This window comes from Ricinus communis, chromosome 2 (genome assembly GCF_019578655.1).
Source record: "Ricinus communis isolate WT05 ecotype wild-type chromosome 2, ASM1957865v1, whole genome shotgun sequence".
In the NCBI taxonomy this organism is placed as follows: domain Eukaryota; kingdom Viridiplantae; phylum Streptophyta; class Magnoliopsida; order Malpighiales; family Euphorbiaceae; genus Ricinus; species Ricinus communis.
The window spans coordinates 29,304,885-29,323,783 of record NC_063257.1 but is presented as its reverse complement, the minus strand read 5'-3'; the positions used below and the strand labels follow the sequence as shown (position 1 = coordinate 29,323,783).

Sequence of the window (18,899 nt, the reverse complement as noted above, 5' to 3'; positions counted from 1 at the left end):
TTAGTCGAATTTAAGATTTTATTCAAGTATATCGCAAGGCTAAGCCCTGTGGGTGTTAATATCACAAGTAACTGTTGTGAAACTGCAACTGTGCTTTTTTGGTATGTGGGTGTGATGCAAGTGTGGTTTTAACGATACTATCAGAAAATTGACTAACACATCCTAATCTATTGGCCTTTGCCATGTAATAAAATCCTCCAATTGCCTATTTCACAGTCTTCAATGCATTTGCCTTTACCATTCCATTTTATAGCACTCTTGGAACTGCATGAAGCCAAAACAAGAAGTGCATATATCTCTGCATTTTGTCACATATCACAGATGACAATGGAAGAGAGTAGAGGATCGGAAGCCCCGCTGACCACCGCGCCCTTCCGTTTAACATCAAGCAAATAATCCAAAGCTCCTTCTGTAATAATCTCACCAGGAATCATCACAGGGATCCCTGGTGGATATGGACAAATAAGCTCGCCGCAGACCTCCCCAAGGCTCTCTCTGATATCCACTCTCCTTTTATTTGCAAAAAATGCATCTCTTGGGTTCAATCTCATGCTAACATCAGCAAATGATAGATATCCTCCTTCCTTCAGCCTTTCTTCTGTGGTACCACTCTGTAAGGAGCATGCTGCTAATTCCTTCAGTCCTGACACTAGCCTCTGAACATGTTCTTTACAAGTTCCAAGATTAAATGCAAATGTAATAGACTGGGTTCCAACAAGCTCAGCTACCACTTGATGATTCCTATATAAATAATCATCTGCTTCATAACCAGATAAACCAAGCTGCCAAAAACCAATGGTAAGGCGCAAGGGATCAATGGCTGAAAATTCAGCAAGGCTTGGTCGCTCTAGCAAAGTAATACCTGGAATCCTTTTAATGAGATCTTTCGCTTCAATGGCCAGCTCCATTGCTTTGTTAAAAATAGTTTCTGGGTTCTCATCAATTTGAGCTCTAGCTGCATCTAATGATGCTAAAAGTAGATAACTAGGACTTGTGCTTTGAAGGGTCTGAAGGCACCGGCAAATTCTGTCCCTATTCACAATTTTTCCTGACATGTGTAACATTGATGACTGAGTGAGAGAGCATAGAACTTTGTGAGTAGATTGGACCACCAAATCAGCTTCCTGCTTGAGAGCTGAACGAGGCATCTGGGGATGAAATCCTAAGTGCGCTCCATGAGCCTCATCAACAATTAGAGGAACTCCACGAGAATGACAGACCTGTGAAATTTCACTCAAGTTGCTGCATATACCATGGTAAGTAGGGGAAGTGACAAAAACTGCAGCTGGTTTCTGACCTTCCATCTCTAATTCTTTCATAGCTTTGTTCACCTGAAACAACATCCTATTAAAATGAATAAAAGATTTTTGCAATTAAAAGTGGAAAGAAATTCTGACAGTCTTTCCCTTGGCTTTTCAAAATTCTGAATCAATCAAAAAGCTTATTGCTTTGACTCATCCCACTTCATTTAGGGGAGAGGGAGGCTGTTAGTCACCTGGGCTATGGATTTCTCGAAATGTTGAAAGATTCTAATATATGTTTGATTGACAACCAATTCTATAACCAAAACTATAAAGAAATTAACAGACTCACCTGTGAGGGAGTGACTGCACCTGCAATGTCCCAATTATAATCATACTCAGGTATGATGTACTTAGGTATAGCTCCAGATAATACTAAAGCTGATATGGCTGATAAGTGGGAATTGCGAGGGAGAATAATATGTTCTCCAGGGGAACAAGTTGTCATTATTGCTGCTTGTATCCCACATGTAGTACCTCCAACAAGGAACCATGTTTCCTGCGACCCAAACAATTTAGAAGCTAGCATTTGCGCCTCTAATATGGATCCCTCAGGTGAGAAAAGGTTGTCGAGCTCCGGAAGCTCAGGTAAGTCGTGAATAAATGGTTTCAATCCAATAAGCTGCGTTAACGAAGTTGGTGCAGCATACCCTCTATTATGTCCAGGGAAGTGAAAACTGGCTGCATTTTGTGCAGCTGATGCCTTCAATGCACTAACCAATGGTGGTGGCTTATCCAGCTGAGTTGCATGAGATCTGGAAATGAAGGATTCTTCTCTTGTATCCAATCCGGCTTCTCGTAAATTGCTGCTTCTCTGCTGTTTCTTTCCTGTTTCTAAGGTGCTCCTCTCCTGGAAGACACTTCAAGAATAATAAAAGCATACTTGAGGAAATTTGAATTCCCTAAACAGAATTTACACAATACAGCAACTTATTTGAAAAAGAAACTGATGAACTTTTTTATCTGATTATAAAATAAAGCGCTCTATAGTGGCTGAACCTAACTGTGATATGATTAAAAAGAAAAGCTGTCAAACACACACTTTATGGCCAATATACTAGAGCATTCATAAAACTTTAAGCCATAGAAGCCCAAGTTTGTTTTTCATTGGAGCATTACTCTGATAGTGTGATATAATTATTGAAAGAACTATCTCTATTCCAATTCACTGAATCTTGTAAACTGCCCAAGACTTTCTCACCAGAAAATCAAAGGTCAATTATATATTAAAAAAACAACTTTAAAAAAAAATCATGCTTTCTTATTATACTTGTTTAAATTTCACTTTGATGGACCCAAAGAGAAACAAAAACAAAATATTTTCCAACTTTAAAAATTCTAAAACTTCATATAATGTGAATGGGTTTTGTTATGCTTATCTCACCTGAGAAATAGAAATGCAAAACCCACTTCTTGTTCTTCTCATATTGCAGTTGTTGGCAAAACCCAAATGAAGATTCTGCAAAAGCATGAAGAGGAAATCAATAATAATAATAATTCAAAGTAAACCCACTATTTATCATTTATAAGGAAGAGAGAGAGAGAGAGTTACAATAAGGTGAAGAGAGGGTGAAGAGACACAACTCATTGCTATTTTGTTATCCACTTCTTATTCAAAACTTCCATTCTGCAACATATTATATATATATATATTGTATTATATATTGCAATCCCATTTTCAGGCACAATCCAATTAACCTTCACTTTTAAGCTTTTATTTCTACTGAGCGAATCATAAGTTTAAAGTACCTATTTTAATTCGGATTTTTCTTCTTCATGTTTCAGTTTTTTCTTTTTTTCAAAATTTTCTATTTCAGTTCAAGACTCACATTTTTAAATATAAATAAATAATTACTATATATCATTTCTACTATCTCATGATATTTAACTATTATCTTTTCTTTTATTATTTTATATGTCTATTCCTCACGGTCATTAAATGGTAAAATGAGAATAATATTTTTAAATGTTATAAGTCAAATTTTTTTATTTTATTTTTGCTAAAGTATTATTATTAAAGTATATATTAATGAGAAAATAAATATTAATTAAAATAAAAAAAATTAATATTTATTGTTATATATAAATTTTAAAAAAATTTATGATTAGTGTTATTAAGATTCGTCAATATTATTATTACTAATTAAAATATAATTTAATAAAAAAATAACAAATAAGATATAATTTGTATAAAAATAAAATTCTAAAATATTATAAACAAAAAATTACAATAAATAGAACTCTGATAAAATTAAAATTTTAAATTAACAACAATTTTATTACAATAAATAGTAATTATATTTTAATACTATATTAATAGAATTAAAATTTTAAATAATTATCATCTTATTCTAAAAGATAGTAATTATATTTTAATATTATAATAATTAATAATATTATATTAACTGATAAATTATTTTTTTAATTAATTTATAATATATTTATTTTAAAAAATTAACGTTTTAACTATATTATAATAACTGTGACATATAGGATATAGTATATAAGATCTCCTGCACCGGCTATGATAAGATTAAAATCTCATTTTCCTATACTTTTATTTGTATATAACTAGCTGTCAGATAGTATGATTATACATAGTTAGATACTATCATATATTTAATCTTCATATTTGTGAGATGGAAATTTATTATCATTTTATTTTGATATAAGTAAAAATTATTATTTAGATACATGTATATATTAAAATTCAAAATCTATTTACTTTTGTTATTTATGAATCTAACTTTAAAAAATATAGTAATAATATTTAATAATTTTTTAAGAAATTATAAAAAAAACTAGTAGAAAGATATTTTTATATCTACTTAGGAGAAAATAATAATCATAAAAAATTAGTTATTTTTATTAATTATTATTTTAATTTTAAAATATTTTATCATGTGAGTAGATAAATAATTATTACTATATAATAAAAAAGTATTCAGTGGAAATTAAAATTGAATTTAAATAGTAAATGCATGAATCTATTTTATAAAAAATAATTAAGATTTAAATAAATATTTTATTTGTTAAAATATTTTATCAATTTGTCACACTATAAATATTTATTTTTATTTTACATTAGTAGTTGTTTTTAATTTTTAATTTTTTATTTTATATGATAATACATAGATAACACGCATACTAATATAATACTAAGGGAGGCTCACCCTCTTTTCAGCTGTGGTTGCACTAAAAATTAGTAAAAGTATAACACCTATAGGGAGAAGTTAGAATTTAAAATACAGAATTTATATAAAATATATCAGTATAATATAGAGCTCAAGCAACTGAAAAAGACAGGCCAGACATCAACTAAAAAAGACATCAAAAAACTGATTCATGAATCATAAATCTCTCTTTTTTAATTCTATAAAAATTAGATGGAGAGGCATACCATCTTACACGTCCTAGGCCGACTATCTTAACGGGCGACTCGGTATACCCTCTTGCATAGCCTGACACAACTTCAGTTCACCTGATGCCATCAGATGGAAGGTTTCGCTGGACTCACATTATATATCATAGAAATATAATAAATAAATAAACAAACCAACCAACCATTGAAATGAAATAATCATATTAGAAATCATCAACCAAAGCACGACATCAAAGGCTGCAAATCTCCATACCTGAATTTAGAGGCCAGGAAGCTGATTCTAGCCTTAGATTGATTGGAAAACACTAACAAGTGTTCTGGCTATGACAGTGAGAGAAAAAAAAAGTTCTCCTCGCTTTGCCATTACTCAGCCGTTTGTGGTGAAACATAGGAGTAAGCAAAATCGAACCCAAACTAAAAACAAAAATTTCGGTGTGATTTAGTGGTTAACTTTAAAATTCGATTAAAGGATTAGCGTGTACTCAAGTGTCTCTAGCGATTACGATATTGCATAGCTTTTCAACTTAATTAGAAACATATTAACTAGTCGTGGAAACTAGTGCAAAAAAAGAGTCGCCACCTAAGTAATTCTCTAGAATACTTTTACTAATTGAGTGGCGTACTAGATTCCATAAGGAAGTTTTGCTACATTTAGATATGGATCCGGAAGTCAACTTTCTTATTTGTGTATCCTTATTTCTATTTAATAGCCCATTCTCTATAAATACAACATGAATATTTTTACACACCAAGCACTAAAACATGTGAGGTCCACTTAAGTCCAATCCATTTTAATTAGGCCCAATTCCCATTTACATTGTTAGCGTAGATTAATTACTCAATTATGTACAAAGAAACCCACCCAGCCTAGCCCAATTACAAGTGATGCTTTGATTATCAAGTTCTTACCCTAATGGACTACCATTTGCATGCCAATGCCCAATTCAGTTATCCTATTCTAAGTGAGTTGATTAATTAACTTAACATGGCAAAGTCTACTAAATCTAAATGGATTTTAACTTAAGCCCAATTGTTGTCCCTTGGAACTAAGAATGAGGGTTGAATTGATGAACTTAAATCGCAATAAATATTTGAAGTATGAAAAACACAAAAATCTTAGAAGAAAGATTGAGAGGTTTGGAAGAGAGTTAGGGTTAGAGAGATTGACACAAAGGTTTATAATGGTTCAAAAATAATCCCCCATGTATCCGCTCCTCAAGATCACACTTGAATATTCCACTGTAATCAACTTGATTACAATCTTTGGGTTCTAGTAAGCTCACCCAATAACTTGGTGTTTTCAAAAGGCTAACATTAAACCTCTTCCTTTAGTGAACTAATTCCTCACTAAATCCCTTTATTCTTAAGTATTAGTGGTTACTCAACTATCAATTTCTTGTGTTTTTAATACCTAGGCTCACATGTTAATCCTTTGTTTTAGTTGAATAAAGAGATTCAACTCAACATTAAACAAAGAAAGAATTTAAGTGGAGAAAGTTGAGAAATAAATTTGCAAGAGTTTGGGCACTAATAAATGTGGGGGGGGGGGGAGGGGAGATGGTGTATTTATACTCATACCAACCCTCAAAAAGTCGTTACAAATAGCTCATAGCTCATTTAATACAAACTTTGATGATTTGACAAAAGTTATTTTTTGGCTGAAAAGTGCCCTCACATTTTCTTAAAAGAGTCATTGAGACTCTAACGGCTCCAGACACGTGGCTCTGCAGAAGCGGTTGTCTGTGTAACGGTCATTAACTAAATATTAAATGTAAAAACTGCCCCCACGCTATAGGGGTGTCTCGCGCATGCCTTAGGAGCGCTCAGAAGTGCCCTCATGCTTCTCGTCACGTAATCTACTGGACCTCCGTGTTCCACATATGTTGACTTCTTCCAAGCCATGCCCTAGCTGGTACTGAGCCACCACGAGCCGTGGTGGCTTCGGAAACCGTGTAAAAATGGCACTCTTGAAAGGCAACTATTTGATGGTTCAGCATGGCCGAAGTCCAGGCCGTGCTCAATCTTGGATTGCTAGTCCTTGCTTAATTTGATTGATTCTGGTCCGTAATTGTTCGTATTTCTCTTGATTATTGATAATGTCCCTCGATAATGACCTGAAACATGAAAGGAACTAAAAGACAGGTGAATCTGGCATAAAACGAGATAACTATGCACAAAAATGTAAACAATTGGGCATGTAAATATGTATAATATGATGCATATCAATATTCACATAGCATCTATTGGAATCAAAAGTGACTTTTTACCTTTATCACATGATCAACTTATACTTAATAAATTATACCTTAACTTATCAACTAAAAAAACATCATCAATAAAATATTGATTATCCTTATCGATAGAACCGATGTCAATTACCTTACCTTTGTCATCATTACCAAATGTGACTTTGCCTCCATTATAACTTTTGAAATTCACAAAGAGGCTCTTATCTCTGGTTATGTGCCTTGAACATCCACTATCAACATGCCAAAGATTTGTTTTTATGGACTTAAGACACACCTACAAGAGATAATCAATTCACTTGGTTTTATATACCTAAACAAGGTTGGGTCCTTTTGAGTTAGCCTTATAAGTGCCATCCATGAAGAGACACATCTTTCTTATTTTGCATTTAACATTATGTGTTTTTCTCTCATGCAATAGTGGCAAGTGACCCTTGAAGGAGAAGAATAAGAGTTGGTCTTCTTTGCCACTTTTGCTTGAGGTTTGGACCTCACATAATTCACATCATTATACATGCATGAGCAAAACTTATTGGCCTTTGATTTCTTATATAAGAATGCATGTTTTGTTCCTTTAGGCTTATCCTTTGGAACTTCTGATAGCATCCTTTTTTTCTTTTGAGTGGGAGGCTTACTGTGTGATTTGCCCTTTGAAACTTCTTTAGAGTTTATTTTAACACTTGGAGGTTAAATGACCTTAACAAAGATTGTAGAATGAGATGTTAGAGATGTGGATGAGGAAGCACTATTAAATCCAAGTCCATGTCTTACAAGTGGAGGTCTTTGAGATACTAGTATATCAAGAGACTCATTCCCTTTATGAAATTTAAAAATTGAATTCCTAAGCTCTTCAACTTCATTTTTCAAAACAATATTTTTTTAAGAAGCTTTTCATTTGAAATCTCATCCAATAATTTCCTTAAGTTCTCATTCGAAATTTTTAAAGAAGTAGTTTCTTCCTTTAAAGCCTTAAATTCTTTTTAAAGTTGGAACATTCATTTTTATAAAAGTTTAATTTTGAAAGCATGTTTTATAAAAGTTCATCCTTATTGTCTAACAATTCATCACCAAAAGAATGAAAAGATGAACAAGAAGAAGATGAATTGCATGAATGACAAGTAGAGCATACCTTATGAGAGTCCTCTAAGTTCCATGAAACAAAGATTGGCCTCTTCATCTCTTTCAATCTTATTGTTAGAGGATGAGGATGCATCAATCCAAGTAGTCTTCAAGTCCTTTTTCTCTTTTTTGTCTCCCTTCTTCCTCTTCAAGTATTTGGGATAATCCAGCTTGATGTGTCCTTGCTTTCCACATTCATAGCAAGTAACATCATCCTTCTTATCCTTTCTAGGTCTTAATTTGGAGGACTTTTTATTTGTGAAGGGCTTATTACTTCTTCTTCTTTTGACCTATAGAATCCTCTTGACATGTTTGCTTATGAGGACCACATCACTCTCACTTTGAGCTTTCACTTGGTCTTCATCATCACTTGGGTGCTAGCCTTGAGTGCTAGTGCCTTCTTCTTCCTATAATCTTTATCAAATACATCATTGACAAGAGACATCTTATAAGTTAGAAGCTTACCTATAAGAACATCTGTTGGAATTTTCCCAAGGTCTATATTTAGCACTATACTTATCTAAAGGAAGACTTCTAAGGATTTTGTTGTTGATATCTATAAGCTCATAATGCTTCATAAGCTTTCTCATATTGTTGGTGATGGTTCAGAGTCTATTAGTAATCTCGGTGACGGATTTGTTAGGGTTCATCTTAAGCATTTCATACTTGGTAACATACATTTGGATCTTTATTGACTTGACTTGCTTGGTACCTTCATGAAAGTTCTCCAAGATTTTCTAAATTTGATGAGTCGTGGTGCAATGGTGCACTTTCTCACATTTTTCTTTAGATAGACAACTCACAACAATGGCTATTGCCTGCTTGTTTTTATGATTTTGCTTCTTGTGAGCATCTACCAATTCTTCTCTAGGAAGAATTCTTTCTTCACTGTTCTTGATTTCAATGGGAGCTTTCCATTCCTTTACAACATAATCCCACACCTCAATGTCATATGAATCTAAATAGATTTTCACACTAAATTCCAAAATGCATAGTCGGATCCATCAAAATATGGCTTGAGATATTGAACTCCTTTATTGGTTGCCATGATCTTTACACTTGTAATTAAGCTTATAAATCAATGATTAAACTTTAATACCACTTATTGTCTCTTGAAACCAAGAAGGATTATTGAATTAGTGACCTAAAATCGTAGAAAATATTTAAAGTATGAAAAACACAATAATCTTAAAGAAATATTAAGAGGTTTAGAAGAGAACTAGGGTTAGAGAGATTGACACAAAGGTTTATAGTGGTTCAGAAACAATCCTCTTATATCCACTCCTCAAGATCACACTTGAGTATTCTACTATAATTAACTTAATTAAAACATTTAGGTTTTAGCAAGCTCACCGAACAACTTGGTGTTTTCAAAAGGCTAACATTAAACCTCTTTCCTTGGTGAACTAATCCCTTACTAAGTCCCTTAACTCTTGAGTATTAATGGTTACTCAACTACCAACTCCTTGTATTTTTAATACCTAGGCTCACACAACAACCTTTTGTTTTACTGGAATAAAAAGATTCAACTCAATACACTATTCAAAGAAAGAATTTAAGTGTAGAAGTTTGAGAAATAAATTTGCAAGAGTTTAGACACTAATAAATTCACACACTTATATCTAAAGTCTTTATGAGGGGTATTTATACTCATACCAACACTCAAAGAGTCGTTAAAATAGCCCATAGCTCATTTAATACAAACCTTGATAATTTGGCAAAAGTTACTTTCTACCTAAAAAGCGCCCTTGCACTTTTTGAAAAGAGTCGTTGAGACTCCAACAGCTCCGGAAACATGGCTCCGCAGAAGCGCTTGTTTGTGTAATAGTCACTGACTCAGTATTAACTATAAAAGATCACCACCGCGCCTTGGGAGCACTCTCGCGCCTACCTCGGGTGCGCTCAAATGCGCCCTCGCGCTTCTCATTGCGTAATCTACTGCCATTCAGTGTTTTTGCCTCGAATTAGACCGCCCTCTCGCTTTAGGAGCAGCGTCGCGCTTCTAGAAATGAGGACTTGTTGATTGCCAGGTATCTTCAAGTTCTTGGCATTCTGTCAAGGGTTCCTTTATACATGGATGGTCAACTTGACCACATGAAAAGCACCCTTGCGCTTTACTAGAATTTTTATAATCCTTACTTGAAAGCTTAAGGCACTTTTGCCTAATGTTGAACCCTTAATGTACTATCATATAGACACTAAAATGTAAAGTTAGCAATACTCAATTTAGATATTAAGATCAAACTATAGGTTAATTAGCCCTTAGGTCAACACCAATTTATCAATATGTTAACCTAATGGGCTATAAATTGCATGTCAAAGCCAAGTTTTAAAGCTTATGTCGAGATGTCCCATTTTAGTTAACATTCATATAGCAAGTGTTTGTCATTCATTCATAAAATATAAAGCAAAATAAAAGAAAATAAAGTAGTAAATCTAAATTATTACAACCCTTTCCTACAACTAATAAACTTAAGAAATGACTAAAAGGAATCAAAATTGGCAAAAATTAGCAAAGGATCTCGAAATTCGTAAAAAAGAAAGATTTAAGACGAACAGCTAGTTGGCACATCACATAGTTGGGTCGGCTCTACTCATAGCCGATCGCCTGTACATAGAGCCGATTGACTGTACACAGAATCGATGGGCTCAAGAACTAAAAAGTTTTTGACTTTTTTACACTTTGGTCCCTAAACTTCTAAAATTTACAGTTTGTGTAGAGCCGATTGGCTCTACACAGTCCCGTTTGGTCCCGAAATCGAAACCCAGCGTCATTTTGCATAATTTTTTAATTTAAAATGCCAAAATAGTGAAAATACGTCTTCTAGAATATTTTATTTATAAATATTTGATTCTTTTTATAATTTTTCATTATTTATTTAGTATTTATCAATAAACACTCTTTATAAGTCCAAAGTTAGTTTTTTCAACTATGGATATTTATCAAAAGTTAAGAACGTATATTAAATTGCTTTTAGGATTTCCTTAAGACTTTTCTTGTAAATATAATAGGAAACTCTAGGTTTAAGGCTTGGCAACTCTCAACAGAACGACAGTAAGTTTTCAAGATGCAATACATATTCTCAAACATCAAATAAAAGAACCTTTTAACACTCTAAGTTTCTATCCTATTTTTGATTCAACCTCTTTTTCATCACCTAAGACTCGAGGATCTGCACAATACGACGACAACCTCAGGGTTCCAAAGCATTCATATAATCATCTTTCTCCTCTTTTTTTATTTTCTTTGTGCTTTTCTTATTATCTTTGTTATTAAAAACATGTTAAAAATAATGTGATTGCCTTTTCATGATCATTCTTTATGCCATATATGCTTAGAATTAGGTTCTAGCATGAATTTATGTGTTTCTACCTCATGCATATTTTTTGGATTTTGAATCAAATAACTTCTATTCTTAGATTTTGAGCCTTATAACGATCAACATGCTAAATTGATGATGATCTGTTAAAATTATTTAGAGTTTGCATGATTAGAAGTTGCCATATTAGGAGATTCATTAACTGTAATTTATTTGATATGCCTATAGTCTTAAAGTTGGTAAATTATACATTTCTTTTACCTATTTTACATTGCTAAATAATTATTTATGTGTTTTGTGCTTGTACATTGAATTTTGAGTCAGAGTGCATTAAAAACAACCAAAATCGGCCTACTGCGGAAGTGTAGAGCTGATTGGCTAGTACACAGTCGATCGGCTATGTGTTGAGCCGACTGGCTCTATGAGGTCACCCAACTAATTGTTCATTTAAACTCGTCCTGTTTTGAGATTTTTAAGCCGTGCTGTCATCTTTTTGCCCTTTTTGGACTTAAGACTAATCACTTTTTTAAGCTTATTAGTTATAGGAAAGGTTGTAATAATTTAGGTTTTCTGCTTTCCTTTATTTTTATTTTACTTTATCTTGGTGAATGAATGGCAAATAACTGATGTTTGATTATAAATTAAAATTGACCACCTAGACATAGGTTAAATATTGGTAATTTGGGCCTAAATTAAAACCCATATAGACTTAGTGGGCTCTTACCAAGTTTAAGATTAATTAATGGACTCACTTAAAATAGGAGGACCTAATTAGGCATTGGCATGCAAATGGTAGCCTTCTTGGGTTAAGAACTTGGTAATCAAAGCATAACATGTAATTAGGATAGACTAGGTGAGCCTTATGCATATTGAATAGTAAACCTAGGCTAACAATACAAATGGGAATTGGGCCTAATTAAAAAATGGGCTAGACTTAAGTGGACCTGAAATGCTGTAGTGCTTGATGTGTAGGGTTAAAAATATTATGCTTATATGAAATATCTTGTTAAATAATAAAATTAAAAGTAGAGATATACAAATAAGGAAGTTGGCTTTCGGGTCCATCTTTAAATATGGTGAAGCTTCCTTATGAAAACTAGAAATGACACTCAATTAGTAAAAGAGAAGTACCCAGGTTGCATCTCCCTTTCTCCGCAATATTTTCTATGACTAGTTAGCATGTTCTTGATTAGGTTGAAAAGCCTTTGAATGCACGCCCAAAAACGCCGCCCACATACTCCAACTCAAAAACTCCAATATACATGTATAAAACACATGAATATGATTAATATACATGTAATACACTAAGTATCATGTAAATAACTAATTTTTAAGGCAAGAAAATTCACAATAATTTTAAAAATAAACTTGCAATAAAAAAAAACTCCATATGCATGATAATTTCCTAAAAACATAAATATGAAGCAAATCATGCAAATCTAATGAAACCTAAATTTACTCATGCCAATAAACATAAATTATCATAAAAGAAAAATAGACCTAGCATGTTGATCTATTCGCATGATTATTAGATTCAAAACCCAAGAATTAAAAGTTATCTGTTTCAAAACCGAGAAAACATACATATTATAGAAACATGTAAATCATGCTAAAACCTAATTCTAACATATATAACATAGAAAAAAATAATCATTTAAAGAAACTATAAAATCCTAACATATTTCTCATAACAGAATAATAAAACAAAGTAGCAAAGAAATCAGAACAGAAGAGAAGGATTATGATATAGATGCTTTAAAACCTTCAAATTGTCACCGTATTTTGCAATTTCTCGAGTCTCAGGTGATGAGGGGGAGGTTGAATTGAAAATAAAGTAGGAATCTAGAGTATTTAAGGGTTTTTGTATTTAATTTTTGAGAATGTACTGTTAAGAATTTATTGTCGTTTTCTAAAAATTGCCAACCCTAAAGTCTAGGATGCTCCTTTCTATTTATAAGGAGAGGTTAAGGAAACTCTAGAGCCTTTAGATACACATTCTAATTTTTTTGTTAAATATCCATAATTAAAAAAATATATTTGGACTTATCAAAAGTTTTTAATGATAATTTATCGTTAAATATTGAATAAATCATAAAAATTATTAAAAATATGAATAATTATGAATAAAGATTTTAGAAGATGTACTTTTATTTATTTTAATGTTTTAAAGTGAGAAGTACTCAAAATAGCATCAGATTTCGAGTTTGGAGCTAATTGGAACTGTATAGAGCCAATCAACTCTAGGTATAGTCAATATCGGCTATAGTAGAGCCAATTGGCTTTGGATTGGACAACTTTGAGAAATTTTATAATTTAGCCTCTGAACTTTCAAAATTTATAATTTCACCGGTAGACTTAATTTTTTGTATTAATTTAAGTCCAAATTGATTTTAGAAAATGATATTTGGTTTAGTTATTCACAATAATAATCAGAATTTGACCGTCCTCAACCCCTCGAGACTCAAGAAAAGTATTTACTCTTGTCATCAGGTTTTCCTTAATTCCCTCGATATCTAGATTTGAAAAACAGGTGCTGACAATTTGCCCCTAATTTGTCAAGATTTATAAGCATGAATATGATTAAATAAATCGAGACGAATCATAAAATTCAAAGATATGATAAAAAAGATATGATTGTGAGCTGTAGAAACTATGCTTTGTAGGCCCGAGTTGGTTCAAATTTTTTATCTGGCTTTAATTTAGAAGCCACGCCCATTTGACTTTAGGGATCACACTCGTCTAACTTAGGGACCACATTTGTTTTATTGAAAGACCACACCTGTTTGATTGAAGGACCACGCATGTTAAATTTTGGGACCACGTTCGTCTGATTTTAGGATCACGCCTGTTTGATTGAAGGACCACGCCTGTTTAATTTATGGACCATGCCCAAGGATAAACATTTTTAGGGACTTTCCTCTAGCTTTTTTATCATTTTCCATTTTGGAAACCAATAAAGTTATAATTTTTACTCCAGGTTAATCTAAATTCAAGAATTTGCTTCACCTTGGATTGATAGATTCCACTTCGGGATGTCTTTCGACTATTTTTGTGCTCTAGGGAGTAAACTGGTAATTTGCCCGTTTAGGGACTAAAGCACAGCTTTGAAGGTTAGGGACCAGAATGGCACCTTTTGCCTTGCTTAGGCTATATATATATATATATTTGTCAAGTTCTTCAATTCTTAGCCAAATCTCCTCAAACTTGTTTTGAAATGGCAAGTTCTTCATCAAAATCTATGAGTCGTACCCTAGTTGCACCAGATTGGGACTTTTCACTGCTCATTTCACGCCAAAATGACCTACGGCCTGTAAAAGGGGAGGAAATTCCCATTTTGGCCAAATTAAGTACGCATCGGGTTTTTTGGCCATTGATGAGGTATTTTCTTCCCCTAAACTTGATTATTTTTCATATTTTTTACTCAATCAACGCATAATTTGTAGAAAAATTATACAAAATCAAAAACATTGGGCTGCCTTAACATGAAAAGCCAATAGACTCTACCGAGTCTAATTTGGACGCGCACGAGCCGAAATGACTATTTGCACACCCATTTGCTTGAAAGACTTAGTATACTTAACTATTTCTTGACTCGGATAAGCATATGTGTGTATCTATACCTTTTTTCATGCTTTTCACAGTGACACCATGACTATTGAACTTGCAAGGAACTTTTACGGTGCTCGGTAGTGGTTTGACGAGTAGCCGAGCTCCATCCAAGCTCACATTGGTGACACTAGGTTCCGTTTAGTTTGTGGTGATGCTACCTTCTATCACTAGGAGGACTGACCATATTTCACTTTACATGCTACATGAGAGGGGGATGGATACTACCCATACCTTTCACACTGCCGTCGGAGAGCTGACCCTGTCCCCTCTTTCCTTTGTTACTATCATAAGGATCGATTTTCAAGTTGCTTGTGCCTTTTGACGATGCTATTCACGACTAGAGGTTCGAGGCTCCAGACCAGGTTGTCATGGATCTCTTAGGGGTTCTTACCTATGTAGAAGAACACTCGGTTCTTGACCTACCAAAGCATCCCTCTCCATTATAGAGGGTTCACCCCATAGTCCACATGGGAGGTTGACCAGATGGCCTATTATTTTATGGTTTACTTGTTCGAGGCCACCTTATTCTACGATTCAAGGAACTCACTGAACCTACAATACTTGGCCCCTTTGAGAGACTTGGGCCAGGTCTTTTCCTATAACCGGGGGTCTGCTGCACTTGTATATTTGTACCAACAAATGGATATTATAGTCCTTGGGAGCAAGAGGATTTGTGGTTTTTAGCATGCCATTCATAGAAGTCTTCCCTTTTATTGTGCATTCTCATTCCCTTTATTGTATTTGTTTTCTAATTGCTTGAATGCAGGTGTGGGCCTTGGAGCTCGGTCTTCTTGTAGGTTCTCAGCTTATCAGCACTTCTAGGGGATGGATGACACAAGAGAGGGTGCCAACGACTTTTGATTAGATTAGCCTCCTTTTACGCTTCTTCTTTTTAGACTCTGTTTTGTACTGAGACTCACTATATTCCATTTTGGTTGTACAACTTCGAACTTTTGGATTTTATAAACATCCTGAGAACTTTGAATATATTGTTAAATGCCATATATACAGTTTATATAAGTGTCAAAATTCAAAAATGCTAAAAAAAGCTTCAAAAGTTGGATTTCGGGCCGGGTGACATCACACAACCGATTGGTTGTAGAGTTTAGCCAATCGCCTCTACGTATAGCCAATCCACTATTCGTAGTTCTGATCGGCTCTACAGTTGCAGAGTCTGAATCCACTGATGTGTGCTATCACACACGGCAAAGTGCACCTATCATATCAAGTAGTACAATGATGAATAAGAGTATCATTCCACTAGGGATCTAATTGTGAGTACTACCTTCAATTATATACTAAAGATTAGCAATCAAAATGTTGTTTAGGTGTAATAATGTCTAAAAGTAAAATAATCATGAAAATAAAGATTAAAATAATTGGTAAACTTATCAAGGATAAAGCCTATTAGGTAGTGAATTCCCCTAATAAATTAAATATTTCATGAAACAAACAACAATTAATTCCAATCAAGAGTTGAGTTGGCATTCCACCAAATTAGTTTTAAACCTTTCTCAAGTGATTAAACCCTTAATACCTAAGAGGGGGAAGAGGAATCTTTTCTCAAACCTACTCATTTAGGTCATGCAATAAGATTAAGAAACTATTAAACCAAAGGATCTTATAGTTCTATCTCTAGTATCCCAATTAATCCTCAATCTCTAAGATATGATCAGTTCATAAAAAGTTATTTCTAATCAGTTTATGAAAATAAAAATCCCAATCAATACATCAGCTTATCAATTAAAATGGATAATCAAGCAATCAAAGTGACAAAAAACAACTCATAGAAAAGATCAATTGCATTAACTATGAATTAATGCATGCAAAACAAATTAGGGTTTATCAAAATTCAAATAGCAAAAAAATTAGTTCTTAAACATTACAATAAAGAAATAAAGATTATGGAAAGAAGATCTCAAACTATTCATGGAAGAGTAGAGATGAAAATCTTCAATCTTGAAAATAATGAAGAATTTGATGTTCTTCATTAAGAAATGACCAATCAAAACCTTAAAAATGAAAGGAAAATGAAGTTTCTAGAAATGAACAAAATGATGGTACTCCTTTCAAAAGACTCTAAAAGTTCCTTTAAATAGTGTCTTTTTTATGTTCCATATGGGACCACATGGGCATTATACAGGCGTGTCATGTCTTATGATCAATGCGCACTTGAAGCCATTCTCCAGGTCACACGTAAAGATCAAACGAGCATATGTCCTCTTCCTATGTCATTGTCTTAAACAATTTGCTAATTTTCTCAACTCACACAGGAAGTCCACACAGGCGTGTGCTTCTTGTGTCACATCTTCCTTCAATCTGCCACTTTTTGAACTTCACACGGGACTGATTTCCATGTATTTTAATGCTAAAATTCTTCTTGTCATGTAATCTTTTTGAAGTACCTAAAAAAATATTGAAAACAAGTTCTAACAAACTATTAAACTCAATTAAAGGTAAAATCAAGACAAACAAGGGCTAAAATAAGTGCTTCTAGCATTTATCACCCGTTGGTACTTTTGAGCCCTTATATATACGCGTGCACCCTTCACACTTCTCCCAACGCTATTTATACCTTTCTAGTGTAAAAATCATGACTCAAAGAAGCGCAAAAGCCCTCAAAATTCTAACTGGCAATAAGTGGATCAAACTAGGATTTTTTTTTCTTTCTTCCTACAAGGAATTGCAACCAAGCTTGATGAAGGTTTATCCATTCGGTTGCTAACTTTTGGTACCCAAAAGATCATGTCTTTCACTTTAATAGGTAAGAGATAACTTCTATCGGTAATCTACAAGGGACATGTCCCTCACTTGTCGCTTCTATTAGCGACAAATTATGTATCCATCGCTAATTTTTTTCTATCGCTAATCTGTTGCTAAATTGCTAGTTTTTTATATAAAATATTATTTATTAATTTATTATTAGTGTTAATAAAATACATATTATAGAGAAATTAAATGGAAAAATGAGAGAAACTATATATAAATAAATAAATAAATTTGAATATAAAATATAATATCTTAAAGTATATAGAATGTATAAAACTATGAAAAAAAATACATAAAAATAGTCAAAATCCATAAGTTAATGATCAGGATAAGAGGTGAACGAAGGAGGATCCTATGGAGGTGCAAGCTGCCCGAATGTGGCATCTCTGCAATGAGGCATAGCATGTCCTCCATTTTCTGCATCTACCGCTCCATTGTGACCCATTGTACCTCCATGGCCACCTGCTGCTCCTCTAGTGTCGCTGCCCGCTGCTCCACCATCTGTTGTTGCAGCTCCTGCTACAACTTCTAGGGATTAGCGTCTCGCATACGCTGGACATCAAAATCTAGAGATGCAGCAGTGGAGGAGGAGGAAATGTTGTAGAAGTCTAGATCTTTGTCACCCATGTCGTACACTCGACGTTTCTTCTCTCCACCAGACACCTGTAAGAATAAGTACTTAGCTTTCGGCTCTTGCGTCTCCGTTGAACTGTCCTATGTCTTACTAGCTTTCTCCTTCAGCTCATGATAGCGATCTTGCAATTAGTTTAAGAAAATATTAATAGACATTATTAAAAATTAATTAGGAAAATTAACCTTAAATATTAATTGTTAATAAAATTATAACTGTTTCCTTAAACCTTTTGTCAATCTAGTCTTTATTCTTCTCTCTCGTGTGCGTAGTCTCGAAAAGCTCGATGTAGTTTGGCTCTCGACCTAATTCTTCAGCTTGCCAAAGAAAATATTATACATTAAATAAATAAACTTAAATAAATACAAAAAATACAATTTAAGATATGATTCTCATTATATGGCTACTATGCTCTACCGTAGAGATAGAACCTTTAGTATGGCGTGAAGGACTAGATCCAGGGTTGCCTGTCTCACTCGGTCAATTCTTTAATGTTGTAGTACACTTGGCTTTGAACTCAGG

At 33.4% G+C, this 18,899-nt stretch overlaps 1 protein-coding gene across 1 annotated transcript; it reads right to left on the bottom strand.

Moving 5' to 3' along the window:
• LOC8277914 (arginine decarboxylase) lies at positions 1-3,032 on the bottom strand. The gene is made up of 4 exons (XM_015723609.3): positions 2,854-3,032; positions 2,686-2,760; positions 1,594-2,151; positions 1-1,331 (listed from the first exon to the last, which is right to left on the bottom strand). The coding sequence occupies exons 1-4, from the start codon at positions 2,887-2,889 to the stop codon at positions 309-311; spliced, it is 1,692 nt and encodes a 563-aa protein (XP_015579095.2). The 5' UTR covers positions 2,890-3,032; the 3' UTR covers positions 1-308.
• Positions 3,033-18,899: the final 15,867 nt, after the last annotated feature.